This window comes from Misgurnus anguillicaudatus, chromosome 20 (genome assembly GCF_027580225.2).
Source record: "Misgurnus anguillicaudatus chromosome 20, ASM2758022v2, whole genome shotgun sequence".
In the NCBI taxonomy this organism is placed as follows: Eukaryota; Metazoa; Chordata; class Actinopteri; order Cypriniformes; family Cobitidae; genus Misgurnus; species Misgurnus anguillicaudatus.
The window spans coordinates 16,842,155-16,858,523 of NC_073356.2; the positions used below are offsets into that span (position 1 = coordinate 16,842,155).

Genomic DNA, 16,369 nt, shown 5'->3' on the forward strand with positions numbered 1-16,369 from the left:
TGGCGCATTAAAAGTGTTTGTAGCTGCAAAACGAATGGAGAATTGCGCTGAATTACTTGACATTATCTCCCCATGTTACCATCATCATCATTTTGAAAGACCAAAGGAATCATTTTAACACAAAATATATGAATATATGAACACTGGAAACACCATAGAACAAGATGATAATGCACCGATTACTCGATTCATTCTTTAACAATAACCCCTGAATTAATAGAGCATCATTATAGGAAATCCAAAGTTAAGTTCTCCCCCCTGGGCATTTGTTTGCAGACTTTATAGAAGGTTCAAAATTAGCATGAACCTTGTCTCAGATCCTGTTTATAACCGAATGGATGCAAGCGTTTTTTTTTTACAGTTGGAAAGGAATTCACCCTGCCAGGAGCCATTCCTGGTCACTCAGGACTTCCTCCATTAGCAACAAGGCTCCACTGCACGCACATGACCACCGAATGAACCCACAATGGGCACTTTTGTAGACCTTAAGGTCTTCAGCTCCCTGTGAAATGAGATACTAAAAAGTGAAAAATCATCACATCTTCTCCAGGTCCAACGTAAAGGTTGAGTCTGGGTGATGCAGCATGGTTATTATGTGTTCTGCAAGAGTGGATCATTATGGATCGATAGGGTCTGATTTGAGGGGTCAGGAGAGAAAAGCAGTGATCTGTGTCACTTCGATTTTTGCACAGCATTTGTGTATCATTACATTTTTAATCTAAAAAATGAAATTCGCATGACGCCTGAGTTAAAAGAATATCAAATGATATGGAAAGGTTATATAGGTAGACAGTATATGCCAGAGTTGTGTAATGTCTTGTAATTGCACTCTGTAGTTGGTTAGCATAAATTCCTAATGAGGTTCAATTTGGCAGAGCCATTGTCACGTTGAAAAATGGCTGCCTAATGTATTTAAACGTATAAAGAGTATGGTATGGATTGAAATGGCACTGCGGTATTTCATTGCACTGTGGTTTCTTTCTGATTTATTCTTTCCAAAATACATTTCAGCGCCAGAGTTTTAAATAACTCCACATTGTGGCGAGAGGCGCAGCTATGGCAAGATCGAGACCACTCTTAAAATGGGAAGGGGTCTCATGGAGCAATAAAATGGCAGGGCGTATAAATCCATCTTGCCTTATAAGGTCACAACTGTTTTATGTTGTTTCTGGACAGTTGTGTGCCAGTAATTGTTCTCCCATCTGTATTAATGTGTCTTTATCAACATCTGGTTTTGTAAACTTCAGTAACAAGTATCTGTTATGTGTCAAGGGTTCCCGGTCCTGCTAGCCAGATTAGCCTAGCCTTGACTACCGCTCCGAGTGAACTGCCACATATGCTTGCCATTACTCCATACCATTCACAAAATGTAATAACTTTTCATGGGGAAAGATGTGTATGTGAATGTTTTTCTTCTCTTCACATTTTCCATAACTGTAAAGAATTATTTCGGTCTGGTTTTAATGTTCCCCCAGTGACTGGACAAATTACTGGCTCACAGGCCGTTCAGGGGTGCCCGAGTGAAACAGGAGTGGCTCCTCTCCCTTAGCGCAGCCCAGTGTGCACGTACCTTACAAAAACATTGCAAGTGTCGACACACGTAACGGACCGCTCACCTTCTGCAAAGCTCAGGGAAAGGCCTAGAAATGCTCGCACACTTGGCAACGATGCAAAATATGATCCTAATCTGCTATTTCCTCTTTGGCGGTATTAAATTGTCCACATAATAATTCACAGCTGCATTGGGATCAAATATAATAGTGCAGCTGCAGTTGGCGAATTTTAACTCTTTTTCACCATCTCTCCGTTGTTCAACCCCCACCTCTTCCCAGCACCATATGGGAGATGTCTCCACAGTCAGATGAAGGGGGTTTTGCGCGTCAGATATCGCACAGGGGTGTGTGTACTTGAAGCCACCTCGATGGATGGATTGTGTTGCAGTTGTCGTGTCCTCTCTCAATAGAGGGATTAGGAGCTTGTCACGGTTTCTTTCCCCTAAGACACATAATTCCAAACATTTCATTCCCCGGAGGCCTTATCGCAGCTAGGATCTGCATTGGCCAGGTCACGTCTGAGCGCTCACCCTTGTATAGACACATACAGCGCTAACACTAGGATCCAAAGACATCCTGAAGTGGTTTGCTACCATCAACGTGCGCAGCATGCTAGCGAGGAAGATAGCGCTAGTCACTGACAAGGGGCTTCATCCGGACACAGCCTCCCCAAGCACTTATTGCCAAAGAGATGATTTGTCATGCACAGCCTCGGGCTATTGCCTTTAATGACAGCGTAAATGGAAAGTCAGTGGCTGATTAGAGAGCATGCACACACACAGCATGCTTATTCAGATCTCACTTTCAGCTCCCGTCTGGTGCTCCCTGTCACTCCGCGCCAAGCACGACTCTCTTAAAAGGCCTCTTGCATCAGCTGAGCGCTGGAGGCGCCTGTATGTGTGTGCACAAGATGGATTAATGCTATAAACAGAGAGTTGGATTTATCTGCGATTGGCACCACATTTTTCTCCACGCAGGATTTGGAGCCCGAGAGGAGGAGAGAGCGGAGAATGCCTTTATTCTAAACAACTGTTTGTGAGTAATTAACATATGAAAGGAAGCTTACAGTCTGGCAAATCCCTGCACTTGTTTTCAATTATTTATCCACATTCTGGGAGGAGGGAGGTGGAGGTGGGTGTCGATCACAGGGGAAAGGTGGGGAGGGGGGTGGACTATCCAGAGCCATGAAAAGAGAAGTGATTTTTTCCCTAACACAACCAGAAGGGCCTCTGGGAATTTGGTATGAGACATGATGAGATGAAAATGGAGTTAAGCCGTCGAGTGGATTATGGGTAACACAGAGGGTCGATGACGGGCAGACAGTGAAACGGATTAAGAGTGGACCAGAATTCCAATGCCAGAAGCACACACAAAGTTCAGCACGATTATTGGATACATCTCAGCTTGTGTTTGCTATCACCCCGAGAGGACAATAGATTGATCTGACAGAATCGTACAGTAAAGTGATAAGTTTAAGCAGCAATACAATGGACCAGGGGCTACCTTAGCTGCTCTGACCAGGGTGGTTTACTGTAGCAAGGGAGGACAGACGCAGAAGAAAAAAAATAAAATTGGGATGGAATGAACTTTTCACAGGCATTTATCAAGGTGGGGCCTTCCTCTGTTCATCGATGCCACAGGCCTGAGATTGATGGGCAGGGCTTTGGTCCAAGAGGGTATCAGCACAGAGCAGGACCAGGTCTGGACACAAAAGAGGAAACCAGAAGGAGAAGGAAACCTGGGCGTCCCGTAAACGGGGAGAGAGAGGGAAGATTGAAAATGTTTCTGTGAGAGAGATTGAAATGCAGAGCTATTGAACAGACGTAAAGTCACTGTTCCAGATGCCACAAAATATAAAAGCATGAAGAAGTGAAGAAGAAAAACAAGGAATGAAACAGAAGGAGTCTGGCGCAGAAGTCTGAATAGATGCAAATCAGAAGGATCTTATTGTAGTGTAATGTAATGTGCAGATTTGCTTCAAATATGCATCGAGTAGATGAGCTGTACTGTTCACCCATAATCACCAGCTTTATTTATAAAAGGATTTGGGAAAATGGCATTATCACCTCATTTATGAGTAATGCAGCCTGTAATGTTTATAACATCAACATATTTTTTTTTTGTGTGTGTTAGCAATATATCCGCCTCAATAGGCTAGATTTCAGTAGACTAAAGCTTGGAGTATAGTCTGTTTTTACGTGTACGCGAACGTACGCACATGCATAGCCTTGCCAAGTATAGTTTATAGTTTAATTTGACAATGCGCATTGCAACAAGCAATGCATCTCCTGGGCGACATACTATATTGTGCTGTAGGCGCATGTGCGCCGTGTCTACGCGGGTTTTTAAAAAATCTGGCGGTGCACATACCGCCTAATCGGGATGAGGAAAATTGCGTCACGCACACTGTACACAGACCCTTGCGTACACATAAAAAAATGATTTAGTCATAGAAATGTAAAATTTGTAGTAGCACCATGTCGTTTTTCTTGCGTTCGATTTACTCCCGTTGTCCTCATTCTTGCAGATCTTTCTCGTTCAAAGCTTCTGCCTCTGTGAATCCTGTTCATTTCAAACTGCAACTTTGAAACGCCTGCCATTGATCTGTTCTCTGCATCTTGATCTCTTGAGTTTCGGCACAGCGTGTGCAGAAGAAATCAGATTTGTTTGATTTTTGTTTTTGTTCTTTTTCTGTAAAACAAGGATTGACGGTACACCAGCCACAGAATCTTTAATGCTTTCTATCACACAGGAATAATTGCGTTCATGTGGAATTACATTCACATGCGGCATTCCCATCACATGTCTGTGGTTGTCGTGTATACTGATTTGCTTTACTGCTGATGCAAGGGACAAGATGACTATCGAACATGAAACATTTAGGAGCTAAATTACTTTTGTAGATGCAGAATCATAGAAAAATTATTAAGTGGTGCAAAATGTTACCAGTGGCTTTAAGATTGTTGCAATTTTTTGTTGTTGTTGTCGCATTTGTAATGCAATCGGGAGCCATGCTAATGATGATGGGTTAAAATACAGATAAAGGCATATGTGAAATACAATGATATGAAATCAAATTAAATTAGTCTCTCATTAAATAATTGCTCAAATTAAATGTACATAAAATTGACAATAATTGACAATCACAAAATTGTCAAGTTATTTGGTAGATTTTGGAAATAATGCATAAAGAAACCACTATTATGTACACATATAGTCTTTCAAGTGTAACCTACAATACAGTAAATATATAAAGTAAACCCTCTTTTCCTCTCTTTTCATTTGATTATTTGCATTTCTTTTGTTAGATGGAAAGGGTGTTATATCCCTGGCTTTCCTCGGTTGATGGGAATGTGAAACCTGAATTGAGTCTCTGAGCCCCTGTTCTTCATTCTACCCCTTTTTCCTCCCGTCTCAATCTTTATGCCATCTGTGGATTTGATTTAGAGGCTAAGAGGCTTTCTGTGCAATGGACAAGTGATGTTAATAGTGCACATATGCCAGATGCCTGTTTAGGTTTTACGGCTCTGACATGAAACGATTTTGATTCGGGCGTTATTTCAGGCATAATTCATCCTCCATCAGTCGTTGTATATTTTATTAATAGTGCCGAGTTACTCTTCTCACACGCCGTCGTTTGTATCTCTCTATTTCTGTTCGTTTCTCATTCTCGTAGTGGTGGTAACTTTATTTAGCATGTACTACACACACACACACAATGCTCGTCGCTCTGCGCGCCTCTGCAGTTTGACAGGGCTGCTCACCTCTCAACATATCTGCAGTGTCCGTTGCCATGGCAACTGCAGCGGGCTGCTGGCGGTGCTCTGTGGTCGGAGGTGTGCTGAAGTAGAGCAGTGCTGACCGGAGGGATGCTCAGGGTCTGCATGGGACACACGGGGTCAGCGCTCCACAAAATTACTGCCCTTTGCCAGACAGGTGAATATTTCATGAGGGTGCTAGGGGTGTTTTCGCCATCTTATTCATGAGTGCAGAGTGTGGCTCATTAACTGGAGAACATTTGTGAAATTTGTGGCACTAGTACTCCTCAAGGGACTTTGTAATGTTTAGGAGATAGATGTAAGTGGATTTAGTGGACTTCCTGTAAACGTGTGCCTCTGAATAGGGATGAATGTACTGACTGATAACAATATTGGCTAGGATTATTTAGCTACTTGTCTTTTTTGTGTTGTATTTTTGCCTGAGGTTTGTTTTGGCAATTTTTATTAAACAGTTTCTGCCATTATATATGTGCGCGATGCGTAGTTGCATTTAATTTGAGCAGCATTATTTCATCCACCCTGCTTTTTAGATAACGTCATTTGTAACTGCTGCTTTGCTGAACTCAGATCAGTTATTGTGCCCGTTGGTTGTTTGTCATTGAGGTGCAAGAGTGTCGTGATTTGATGTTGTTGATGCCCTAGCCTGAGCTTGCGGAAGTCTGATAGTGGGACCAGCCACTCGACCAGGACAGTGGAGGTCAGACCGAAAGACCCCAACCCCCCCTCCGGGGCTTCCTACTTTAATTACCTGAGAAGCAAAACATCCCGACCCGCTGGTGGGGGGAGAGTGTGTGAACACGGGATATCTGTGCCGCACAGTCCCGCGGCAGCGACATCCTGCCCGGGGAGGCCGGGCCCTGTCCGTCCTGGTTCCTGACAGTAGGCTATCTCTGCCGGGCCCATGGTTCCTTCCATTCTAAAGGCCATTGTGTGGAGAAGGGCTGGGCCAGGAACGACTGGTTCCTGTTGGGCTCGATCTCTCGCTCAGCCAGCTCCGGTCTCACTGACAGATTCCTCCTGTTTTGTTTTGTTCCTCCTCTCTTTTTTGTGTTATTCAGTCACGAGGACATGGAAAGTAATAACAGAGTTGAGAAGAACTTGATTGTGTTTTTTTTTAGGTTTTTCTGTATTCCATCTACAATATGTTTGCATTACATAATTTAACATAAGCCGGGACAGCTGGCGTCCTCCCTCTCGAAAAAATAGATGAAACAGTTCTAAAGCAGTAACATAATTTTTTCCTTCAATGTGCTAGTGAATCTGTCAGTGCGCATCTGGACTTGCCTCCAAAAACCGAACGGCTCTCAATCAAGATTTAGAAACGTGCTAGACGGAGACGTAGGTGTGCGGGCGTTTTTGTTCGTTATCTAAATGCAAGACAGACACAATGAATCTGTCACTCTGTTTTTTGTATGTGTGTGTGTAAAGATGTATGAACTGAAGTATGTATTACTAGCACCACCTAGTGTGCAAACACTAAAGGATGAGCATCTGAAACTTCACATCCATCTCTCAGTTATTTCTAAGATGATGTTGTGTTAACAATCACTACAGTACATGCAGTATGTGCTTAATGAAACAGGCTCGTGTTTTCTGCAGCGAGGACAAACGGCTCAGTTGTCAGACAGGGGCAGGACCGAGCTGAGAGCAGAACTTGGTTACTGTCCAAATGAGGGGGCTGATTTGTGACCGACGACATGCTTTTCATGAATCAGCACAACTGTTGTGTCACTTTACTGCAATACAACTCAAACAAGCCACAAATTCAACAGCCCAATGGTAGTTATTCTTCACTGAAGGACATAACGTCCCACACAGCTTTTATAAGAGGGGATCATTCTGCCGTTGTGGGGTGCAGCGAAATAGGGACTCTTCAGACTTGGCAGTCATGATTAAGCTTGACTGGTGTTCGCTTTTGGAGCAGGCGTGCTGAAAAGGTGGAGTGGGAAAGTCATGAATAGCTGCAGAACACAGATCTGGCCTCAGCCCTTAGCCACAGCTTGCCCGGGGACTCAGGGACAGCAGAATGGACAGATGGCTCGGGAGTGGAGACACACACACACACACACACACACACACACACACACTTGTTTTGCCTTTTGCTCTTCTTTTTATGCAGGTCCATAACACTAAAGTACCTAAAAGCTACATGCATTGCCAACATTAATTCACATACCGTACACACACAGACATTGTCGAATAAATATTGATACATTTATTGATTTACATTTATGCATTTATAATATGCTTTTATTTAAATGTATATTCCTTATCAGCATGAATAATACCTGGGAATCAAACTTTGTGCTACTAGCCTAATACTATACCAGCTTGCCTACCTTTCAACTAACCACTTATTTGTTTGAACAAATACACTTACAATTGAGGATGACTTTTACTCTTCACATACTGTATGTTTATTAGTACTACTGTATGTGGTCTGCTATTTCAAAGTATTTTGCTGTGACTTTAGATATAAATAACAGACTGATCTCACGGAAAGTCGTGTTATAGTCGTGCAAAATTTGATTAATTTATTCATGTCCATTGCATGAAATTCAGCTTTTTTCATGCCTTGAGCATATGTCTTTTTCGTGTCACTCACACAAATTTCTATAAATAGTTTTCGTGTCCGTTGCACAACTTTCTTTTTCGTTTCATTTTATGTTCTTTTTTTATGTTTTTTTTTTCATTTTGTGTTCTTATTGTTTTTTCTTATTTTCTTACCATTGTCGCTTGGGTTAGGGATTATTATCACTTTCTGTTACATTTTTAGACATCCTAACCCAAACCCCAAATCTATCCCCATCCGACAATGATTTAAAAATAAGGGGGAAAAAAGAGAAAATAATACATAAAATGACACGAAAAAGAAAGTTTTTATAGATGGCTTCAGCAGTAACAACATAAACAAGCGGCTTTCGTGGTCAACACGTAACTTTCTGTAAACTACGGTAAGAATAAATAACAACAAACTACTTTAAACATAGTTTATTTATGTAATAAGCAAAATAAACAACACAGATTACATAGGAAACTAAAACATTTGTTATTTTCGATGAGGTATTTGTTAAAGAGTTCAGTTTAGCAACTAGTCAGACCATTAAAAGTCAGACCACGCATATCGTGTCAACGCACGTGCGTCCGATGAAACCGTCTATAGAGTGACACAAAAAAGACATTTGCGCTCAAGATGCGAAATAAGCTGAATTTCGTGCCATGGACACGAATAAATTAATCAAATTTTTGGTGACTATAACATGACTTTCCGTAAGATCATATTGATAAATAAATATGGCTATCAATGACAGCACAAGCATGGGAAAGAATTGATCCAAAGAAAATGTATTGCATTTTTTAATTTTCGGCATGTCAACCATGATCACACTGAACATGACATGAAAACATGACCACTCACTAAAGCTTAACTACTAACACAAAGTGAGTTGATTGCTTCCTCTATGTACGCTGCATGTGTTTGGAGCATCCTCATATGTTTTATGCTCTGTCTTCTTTTTCATGTTGTTACAAGGCGATTCATACTCTATTTTAGCAGCTGTGCCCTTTGGGGTTTCTGTCACAGACAACAACATACCGGCAGGTCTAATGACCATCTCTCTTTTCACAGTTCTTCTCTTCATCATTTTTCCTCTTTCTTTATTTCTTTCTGTCATATTGCTACCTCAGCCACCATGCGTATGAGTGGATCATCAGAAAGCTCTAATGGCTTCCAGCTGTGTGGAAAATCAGACCCTTTGGGTTGGGTTGAGCAGCAGACAATGCACAAAAAAACAGACTAATTTGGGCCTTTTTTGCTGCGTCAGAGGACCACAAAAGATACCGATCCAACGGTGTCACCCCCCAACATAGGTCAAGTGTGACTGAGTGCGTAAGGACACTACGTGTGTTCCCATTGGGACCCTAGCGTGGCATGAAAAGATCCTGCCAAAGTGGTACCTGCATCATTCATGAAGATTATAAGGCCAACATAAACAAGTCTGATATTACTAGTCCCTGGCTAGCTAAACTCTTGTGCCAGTGGATTTACCTCAACTCCCTGTTTCCTTCAACGGTATTGTCTTCTTCCAGCTTTTTCAGTCTGTTAATGCAGCCAACTCTTAAATCAGGTCTTTATCAGGCAAGGTTGGAAGTATAGTCAAGTATGGAAAAGACATAAACCTAAACATTTATTTGCAATGGTGCCAATAAAAGCAGCTATTTAGATGTACAGTTTAAAGACTGGTCATGATTCAATGAGTGGTCATGAAAATGTTGAGCTGACCATATAGTGGAAAATTTTCCTGCACACGTTATTGCAAAATATAAATAAAGCGAAGCAATCCTATTGTATGTGCTGATCTTGGATTTGTATACATTTCTGAAATAGTGGTGGTGGGCGTCAGTCGTGAGGTGTTTGAAAGAGGTGACTATCGTGTTGTTTTTCCCTATACCGCATAGTACAATTTGCCTTTTATGTGCTTGATAACTTCACCGCATTTTACTCTAGTATTTAAACCTGCAGGAACAAAGCAAATGAGGAAATTTAGCATTGTTACAGATTTGGTAATGTGTGTGATTCACAAGTGAATGCAACTGCCTCCAATTAAAATAAAATCACGTTCCAGTAGGTATTCCTTATTGTAGGTGGACGTTAAAGCATTCATTCTTGTTAGCTGGTGACTGAACATTTGAGGTACAATTATCCCAAGTACTGTGTTATTCCCATCATTGTCGGGATAGTGAATCTTAAAAACTGCCTTTGCCATTGAAATGCTTTCTTGCCAGCATTGTTTATCTCAGACTCGTATTTTATGCAACCCCCAGCGTGGAGAGACAGCCTACGCAGAAACAGAGACAAGGTAGAGCGTTAAAAAGAGAAAGAAAGAAAAATCTCTCTCTCTCCACCCCTCGTCGTCATCCTTCTGCTTTCCTCTCCCGAGTGTGTCCTCCACATGGAGCTCATCTGCTGTTTAAGGCGGCTGGGAGAAATGCCTTCAAGCTGACAGGGGCTGAAAGCCCAGACATATGTTAATCACATGCAGTGATGGCAGTCTGGGAGAGGAGAGAAAGAGAAAAACGGCAAATCTGAGAAAGGGAGCAAAAAAAAAAACGAGTGGTGGGTGGGGGAGCAGCACTCTAGAGACTTAAAACACAGCAGCCAAGGCAGATGCATGCCTTTGTTTGGACTCTCCAAATTGATTTTTCTTGTGTTTAATGAGGTTGTTCTCACCGCTGCTTGCAAAAAGAGGGTGGAGGGGCTGATGGATGCAGGCAGGACTGCGTGTGCCGTTGTTTTAAATGGAAAGCGGTCTAAATATATACATGACGTGGTTTTCTGATTGATGAATCGGGAGGGCTGATCATCTGGATATCTCGAACATGGGCAAAATGCTGTTCACCTCAGATCTATATTTTCATTTCATAGAAATGATGTAGGAAACTATGAACTGAATCTGGTTAAGCAGAAGCAGATGTGCGTGAACACAGATTGGCCGGGTGGCCGTAAGTGGGTTGTTTTTGTAAGACTGCTCTTAATTCAAAGCATATGAGTGGCTATAGATTTGGCGCACATTGACCTAAACTGCATATCTATCTATAGTATCTATCTATCTATCTATCTATCTATCTATCTATCTATCTATCTATCTATCTATCTATCTATCTATCTATCTATCTATCTATCTATCTATCTCCCATATCCCTCGCTCTCTTTCTCTCTCAAGCGCGCTGTTTTGTGTGGCTGCCGCACGTCAGCTGGGAGGGGTCAGCGGAGGAGGCGCGTGTTTCGCTTCTGCTCTAGCTGTCATTGTCTCAGTCCGCGGGTTCAGGGAGTGAGTGTGTGCGAGATAGTGCGAGGCCGCGGTGGCCACATGTGCCCTTTTAGTGCAGGGCATCCCTGGAAGCAGAGCGAGAGCCTGGTCTCTTTCTGTCCCACCAAGACTCTGAAAGGAGGCGGACAGGCAGCTTGACTCCCCAGGGTCCCGTGCCACCCCAGTGCCCCTCAAAAATCGACGGGAGCAAAGATTACAGGGAAACATACTGAAATAGAGAGATACCCTGGATTCTTTGATGTCCAAAGTGGCCCCATCGTCCTTGATGCCAGGTGAGATTGGCAAGCTTTGAATGTGTGTGACAGTGCCGTATGTACTGCATGACTGCACATAGCTGCACTCAACTTTAACTGTTGAAATAATTTGTTTGTTTTTTTGCTTGTTTGAATTGGTAAATTGATGAGTTATGTGTATGCCGAGTTAAAGAAAACTCATGCAGCCAGTCCATTCTGCACATACCTTGCATGCTTATTAAATCTTTTGTAGTACTTTATATCGTACTCTCGGGTCTGCTTAACACATTTTACCACAAATGTGTTAAACAAATTTCACCCAAAATCAGGACATTGTAAATATATGATATGTGTGAAATCTGGATACAGCTAAGGGCCTCTCTCTGATTGGCTAGTTGAATGGTACCTCTACTCGTCAGGTGTTTTCTACAGACAAATAAGTCAGATTAAGCTTATACAGAAACATTGTAAAGGATAAACAGGACAGGATCATGGAAGTGAAGCAGACTGAAAGAGAAGAAAATGAGAGAGGACAGTTGCAGAGGGCAGCTGGCGTGCTGTGTGCATGCAGGCTGCAGGGAGATCTCAGTGCTGCTCCTCACAGATGGTGTTGTGAGACAAGCTCTGTTGGCTCTGCTGCTCTCCTGTGTGCCATGGCCACTACATCTCTGCCAGCCAACCCGTCTGGTGCCACCTCTCCATATATGTACTCTCAAATCCTCGGTTGCTTTTTCTTTAAACTTACAAGTGTAACACAATGCTGTGGTGTGTTACAGCCGTAAACTCTCTGAGTTATCAAATTCAACTGACTTTTTACCTGTATGCATTTGGCAGGTGCTTTATTCTGAAATGAATAACATACAATATGTCTGTTCGCTGGGAATCAAACCCATGCACTGCTAACACAGTACTCTTCCAATTGAGCTACAGGAATACAATTACGTTCACTTCATACACTTTATCAATACATGTGTTCCCTGGGAATCGAACCCATGGCCTTGGCATGCTCTATGGATTGTTATAGATGATTGTATGTCTATTTGCATCTTAAATTGTGTTTGTTAATGTTGGCTTTTGTCTAAAGCACACGTTTATGAATCGTGTGTGCATGTGTAGAGTTGTTCTGGGAAGCTTTGGAGGAAGCAGCTGTAAGCGGGCGCGTGTGCCAGGTCAGGGACACTTGAGCAGAACTGACACTGGGTTATTTCGGACACCCATCTGCACTGGAGCTACCGTTCCTCCAGGCCGGCGCCACGGACAATCTGTTCACTCGCTGGCAGCGTGCCAAACACAGTGCCGTCCATCTGTGGCAGGGACCGAGGCTCCCGATGCTGAGCAGAGCCTGGCTCCTTCCTCCCCGCCTGTTGTTTTGTAGCTTTTTTGTATTGTTTTTGTACTGTATCTATAATGGGCTTGTTGCAGTACGCAGTATTTCACTGTGCTACTATGCTAATGTAATGAGATAAGGGTGTCTCAATAGTTTTGTAGCATTTTTGAGTATCTTTCTAATGCACTTTCTCCATTAGCAATATTCTGCCTGCGGGTTATACTACTGTAATGAGATAAAGGTCGCTTTCTTGTTAGCGAGAGTGTTTTCTTACAATACGTTTTATGTTCACAGTTCTCGATATTTTGCTGGCAGGTTATGGTACTGTAACAAGATAAAGGTCGTTCTCATGGGTAGTATGGAAACCTTTTGACCCGAGCTTAAGCATTAAAGACGGCCTCTCCAGAGTGTATTTAGTCATTAAGGAGCCACTCAGTGATGGCAGCCAATCGGTTGAGGGTGCAGGCATTGCCTGGAGCTACGCCTTAGTTCCCTGTACTGAAAGCCATTAGCAACTGTGGCCGATTCCACAGTCGTGCGCACACACTTACACGCGCACCGAAAAGCGTTCAGGGTGGAAGTGCCCTGACGTTAGGTCATACACCACCATCTCCTGCCTGCCAGATGTGACTCAAACCATTTTTAAGGTCTTGCGGAGGGAGAGAGACACATGGAGAGACAGTTTTTGTGTGTGTTTGCACGGTAATTGGAAAAGGGAGGTAGTTGTTTTCGGAATCTGGTTCTACTTAGCAATTCTCCATCCAGGACTGCGTTTCATAAATTGTCGACATATTTTTCTGCGCAGCAGACTTAACTCTCTCTAATTTTGAACACATGGCTTCTGTCATGTGATATTTTCAAAACACTTGCAGACAGAGGTCCCAACAGAAATAAACCGCCATTCTGCCGCCGGCTTTTTCTTTTTTCTCGAACCCACCCCCTTCCCACAGTTCCTGTCAGTTATTCTTTTATCACCGTGTTTTCAGTTGGCGAGGGGCAATATATTATTAGCTCACATTTTTGAGTGTAGTAAAATAGCGTTTTGTTGATGTAAAAAATGAGCCTCTTTATTATCTGTTGAAAATTGATTTGCCATCTATCGCCATTGGCTCGACTCGTCCTAGCATCAGAAACCTCGTCGCTCAATTGTTGCCAAGATGTCCTTTCTTTGCTGCTGTAGCCAGTAAGAATAAGTGGCTAAAATGAATAAAGTGAATAAGTGGATAAAGGCCTGCAATTTGCAGGTTCGAGTGGTGCTGAGGGCAATGAGCGGTGTGCACAGGTAATTGCGGTGTGCTTGTGCTGCAAGAGAGGGCTGGAGCTGTATATGGATATTGATGAAGCATCCAACATAAGTTCTCTATGTTCACTCTGGTTAGTGCTTTTTTGTCGGGGTGGTTAAGAAATGGGTGTTGGCATTTAAGTGAAGTGTTTTTAGTAAGCACCTTACTGTATGAAGTGCCAGATTTTTTTATGGTTTAAAGTTATGTTATGAATATTGATGCAAGTTGTCAAGGCCCAACTAGCAATGGTGCTAATGTGATCATTTCTAGTACAGTTAGATCATAAAAATTGCATGTTTTTGAAAATTCACTTTTAAAAACTCTAATAATCGTTTTTCGTTAACTTTTTAACTCTTTCGCCGCCAGCGTTTTTTTTTTTAAAGTTGCCAGCCAGCGCCAGCGTTTTTCATGATTTTCACAAACGTTTAAGGCCTTCCAGAAAATGTTCTTCTTTAAATATATAAACATACAATATACCAAATGAAAGAACAGACCCTCTGCTTTAAAAAAAAAAACAAAAAGCAGAGATAATTAATTTTTTGTGACGGACTTTTCATAGAGATCCCATTCAGAGTGATCTTTAAAACAGACACGGACATGCAGCCGCTTGCCATAGGGCAATACATCCGGGTTTAAAAAGTTGCGGAAGGGCGCCGATAATAGCAGTATTGCGGAAAGCCGGAAATACTCGTCATTGGCAGGGAAGCGTTTCTCCCAATCAAGAGAAAACCCTTCCCCGCCAATGACGAGTATTTCCGTATTTCCGCAATACCGCTATTATCCACCAGGCCCTTCCACAACTTTTTAAACCCTGAAGTATTGCCTTATGGCAAGCAGCTGCCTGTCCGTGTCTGTTTTAAAGATCGCTCTGAATGGGAACTCTATGAAAAGTCCGTCACAAAAATGGAATGATCTCTGCTTTTTGCTCAAAATGTGGTGTTTGTGCAGAAACCTACCCATATTCAAAAGCTGATTACAAAAGAACCACTGAAGGTAAAATGAAACGGGTTTTTTTGTTTGTTTGAAAGCAGAGGGTCTGTTCTTTCATTTGATATATTGTATGTTTATATATTTAAAGAAGAAAATTTTCTGGAAGGCATTAAACTTTGGTGAAAATCATGAAAAACTCTGGCGCTGGCTGGCAACTCGTCAATGGCAGAGAAAGAGTTAAAAAAAAGTCTGTAAAGTAAATACAGAATTTCTGTTACAGTTTTATAACATTTCTGAGATCAGGATTTTGGGGGCGGGCCTTAACTCATGGCTCGATGATGCACTGGAGCGACTGACCATGGCCCCGCCAATAACATAACAACTAGAGTGCCTTAGCATCAGTGGTTCGCCCGCTCAATCGCAAGCATCCATTTAAGTTTTAAAAGTATTTGAAAGTTGAAAGAGACTGCAACCTTCCCACAAGTGGGCGTGGTTTCAGCGCAGCCGCAGACTGTGGACACGCCCCTAGCATTTGAGAGCAAAGAACGTATATAACTTTATTTATTGCCTTTTGTATCATTTAAATTTGGCTGGTGGATAATAACACATTTTTCTGTGGTGTGACAAATATTTAATATTGCTTTATGCTGACTTTTATAAATAAAAAAACTATATATTTTCTTAAATTCTTCTTATGAAATGCTTTGAATGTCTAAATCGCTAAGCAATGCTATTCAGTAAGCAATGCAGCGATTTTCTCATTCTTTCATAGGCATTTTAGGCGAACCATAGTTGATAAATTAAAAAGCCATGAGCTATAAAAGTGCAACATTTACGCAATAAATCCATCGTTAGTTAGTTCTGAACGGCTTCTATGTAACATTCTGTTTATGTGAAGTTGTTTTCAGCAAACAAACTTTATTCAATGACAGAGTGTTTCTCATAGACCAAGTGCAAATCCCACGAGGATGCGTATGACTTTAACCTACACGCTGCTAATGAGGGACACAGTGAAAAACACAGCAGCGCTGGTGGAGAGCCAGTTAAAGCCATGTGTCTAGGTGCTGAGCCATATTGCATGTGCCGCCTTGCTCTGTTTCTCGCTCTCTTTCTTCCCACTTTTCAGCTGGCATCTGCTCATGCCAGGAAGCTGAGTGAGTCATTGACTTGAGAGTTGGACGAGTTTCATACTAGTGTTTGAGAGCTCTAATCTCAGTATGAAAGGCCTTTTATTGAAAAATGCTCTAATTCTGCCTCTCCAGATGAGAAGTTAGTAAATAATTATTTACTTTTTGTTCTGAGGATGCTGGAAATTGCTGTTACACTGCCAGTGTAATTGCACTGTTCCTTCAATTATGATCATCTGTTTGTGGATGAGGCAGGAGACTTTACAAGACATTACAAGTGTTTTTATGATTATTTTTTATATACGT

The 16,369-nt window shown here is 42.0% G+C and overlaps 1 protein-coding gene across 6 annotated transcripts in view; it reads left to right on the forward strand.

Moving 5' to 3' along the window:
* runx1t1 (RUNX1 partner transcriptional co-repressor 1) overlaps window positions 1-16,369 on the forward strand; it is a 116,490-nt gene that overhangs the window by 52,326 nt on the left and 47,795 nt on the right. For 2 of the 6 annotated variants that reach the window (XM_055219768.2, XM_055219770.2), the window contains exon 1: window positions 5,471-5,489. The exons of 2 other annotated variants lie outside the window; for them this stretch is intronic. Coding sequence is in view for 1 of the 4 variants with exons in the window: in XM_055219771.2 (XP_055075746.1) it covers window positions 11,402-11,435 (34 nt within the window). In the remaining 3 variants the exon portion in view is untranslated. Of the gene's footprint in view, window positions 1-5,469; window positions 5,490-11,114; window positions 11,436-16,369 lie in introns of those variants that run through there. 2 more of the 6 variants (XM_055219769.2, XM_055219771.2) reach the window with 2 other exon arrangements.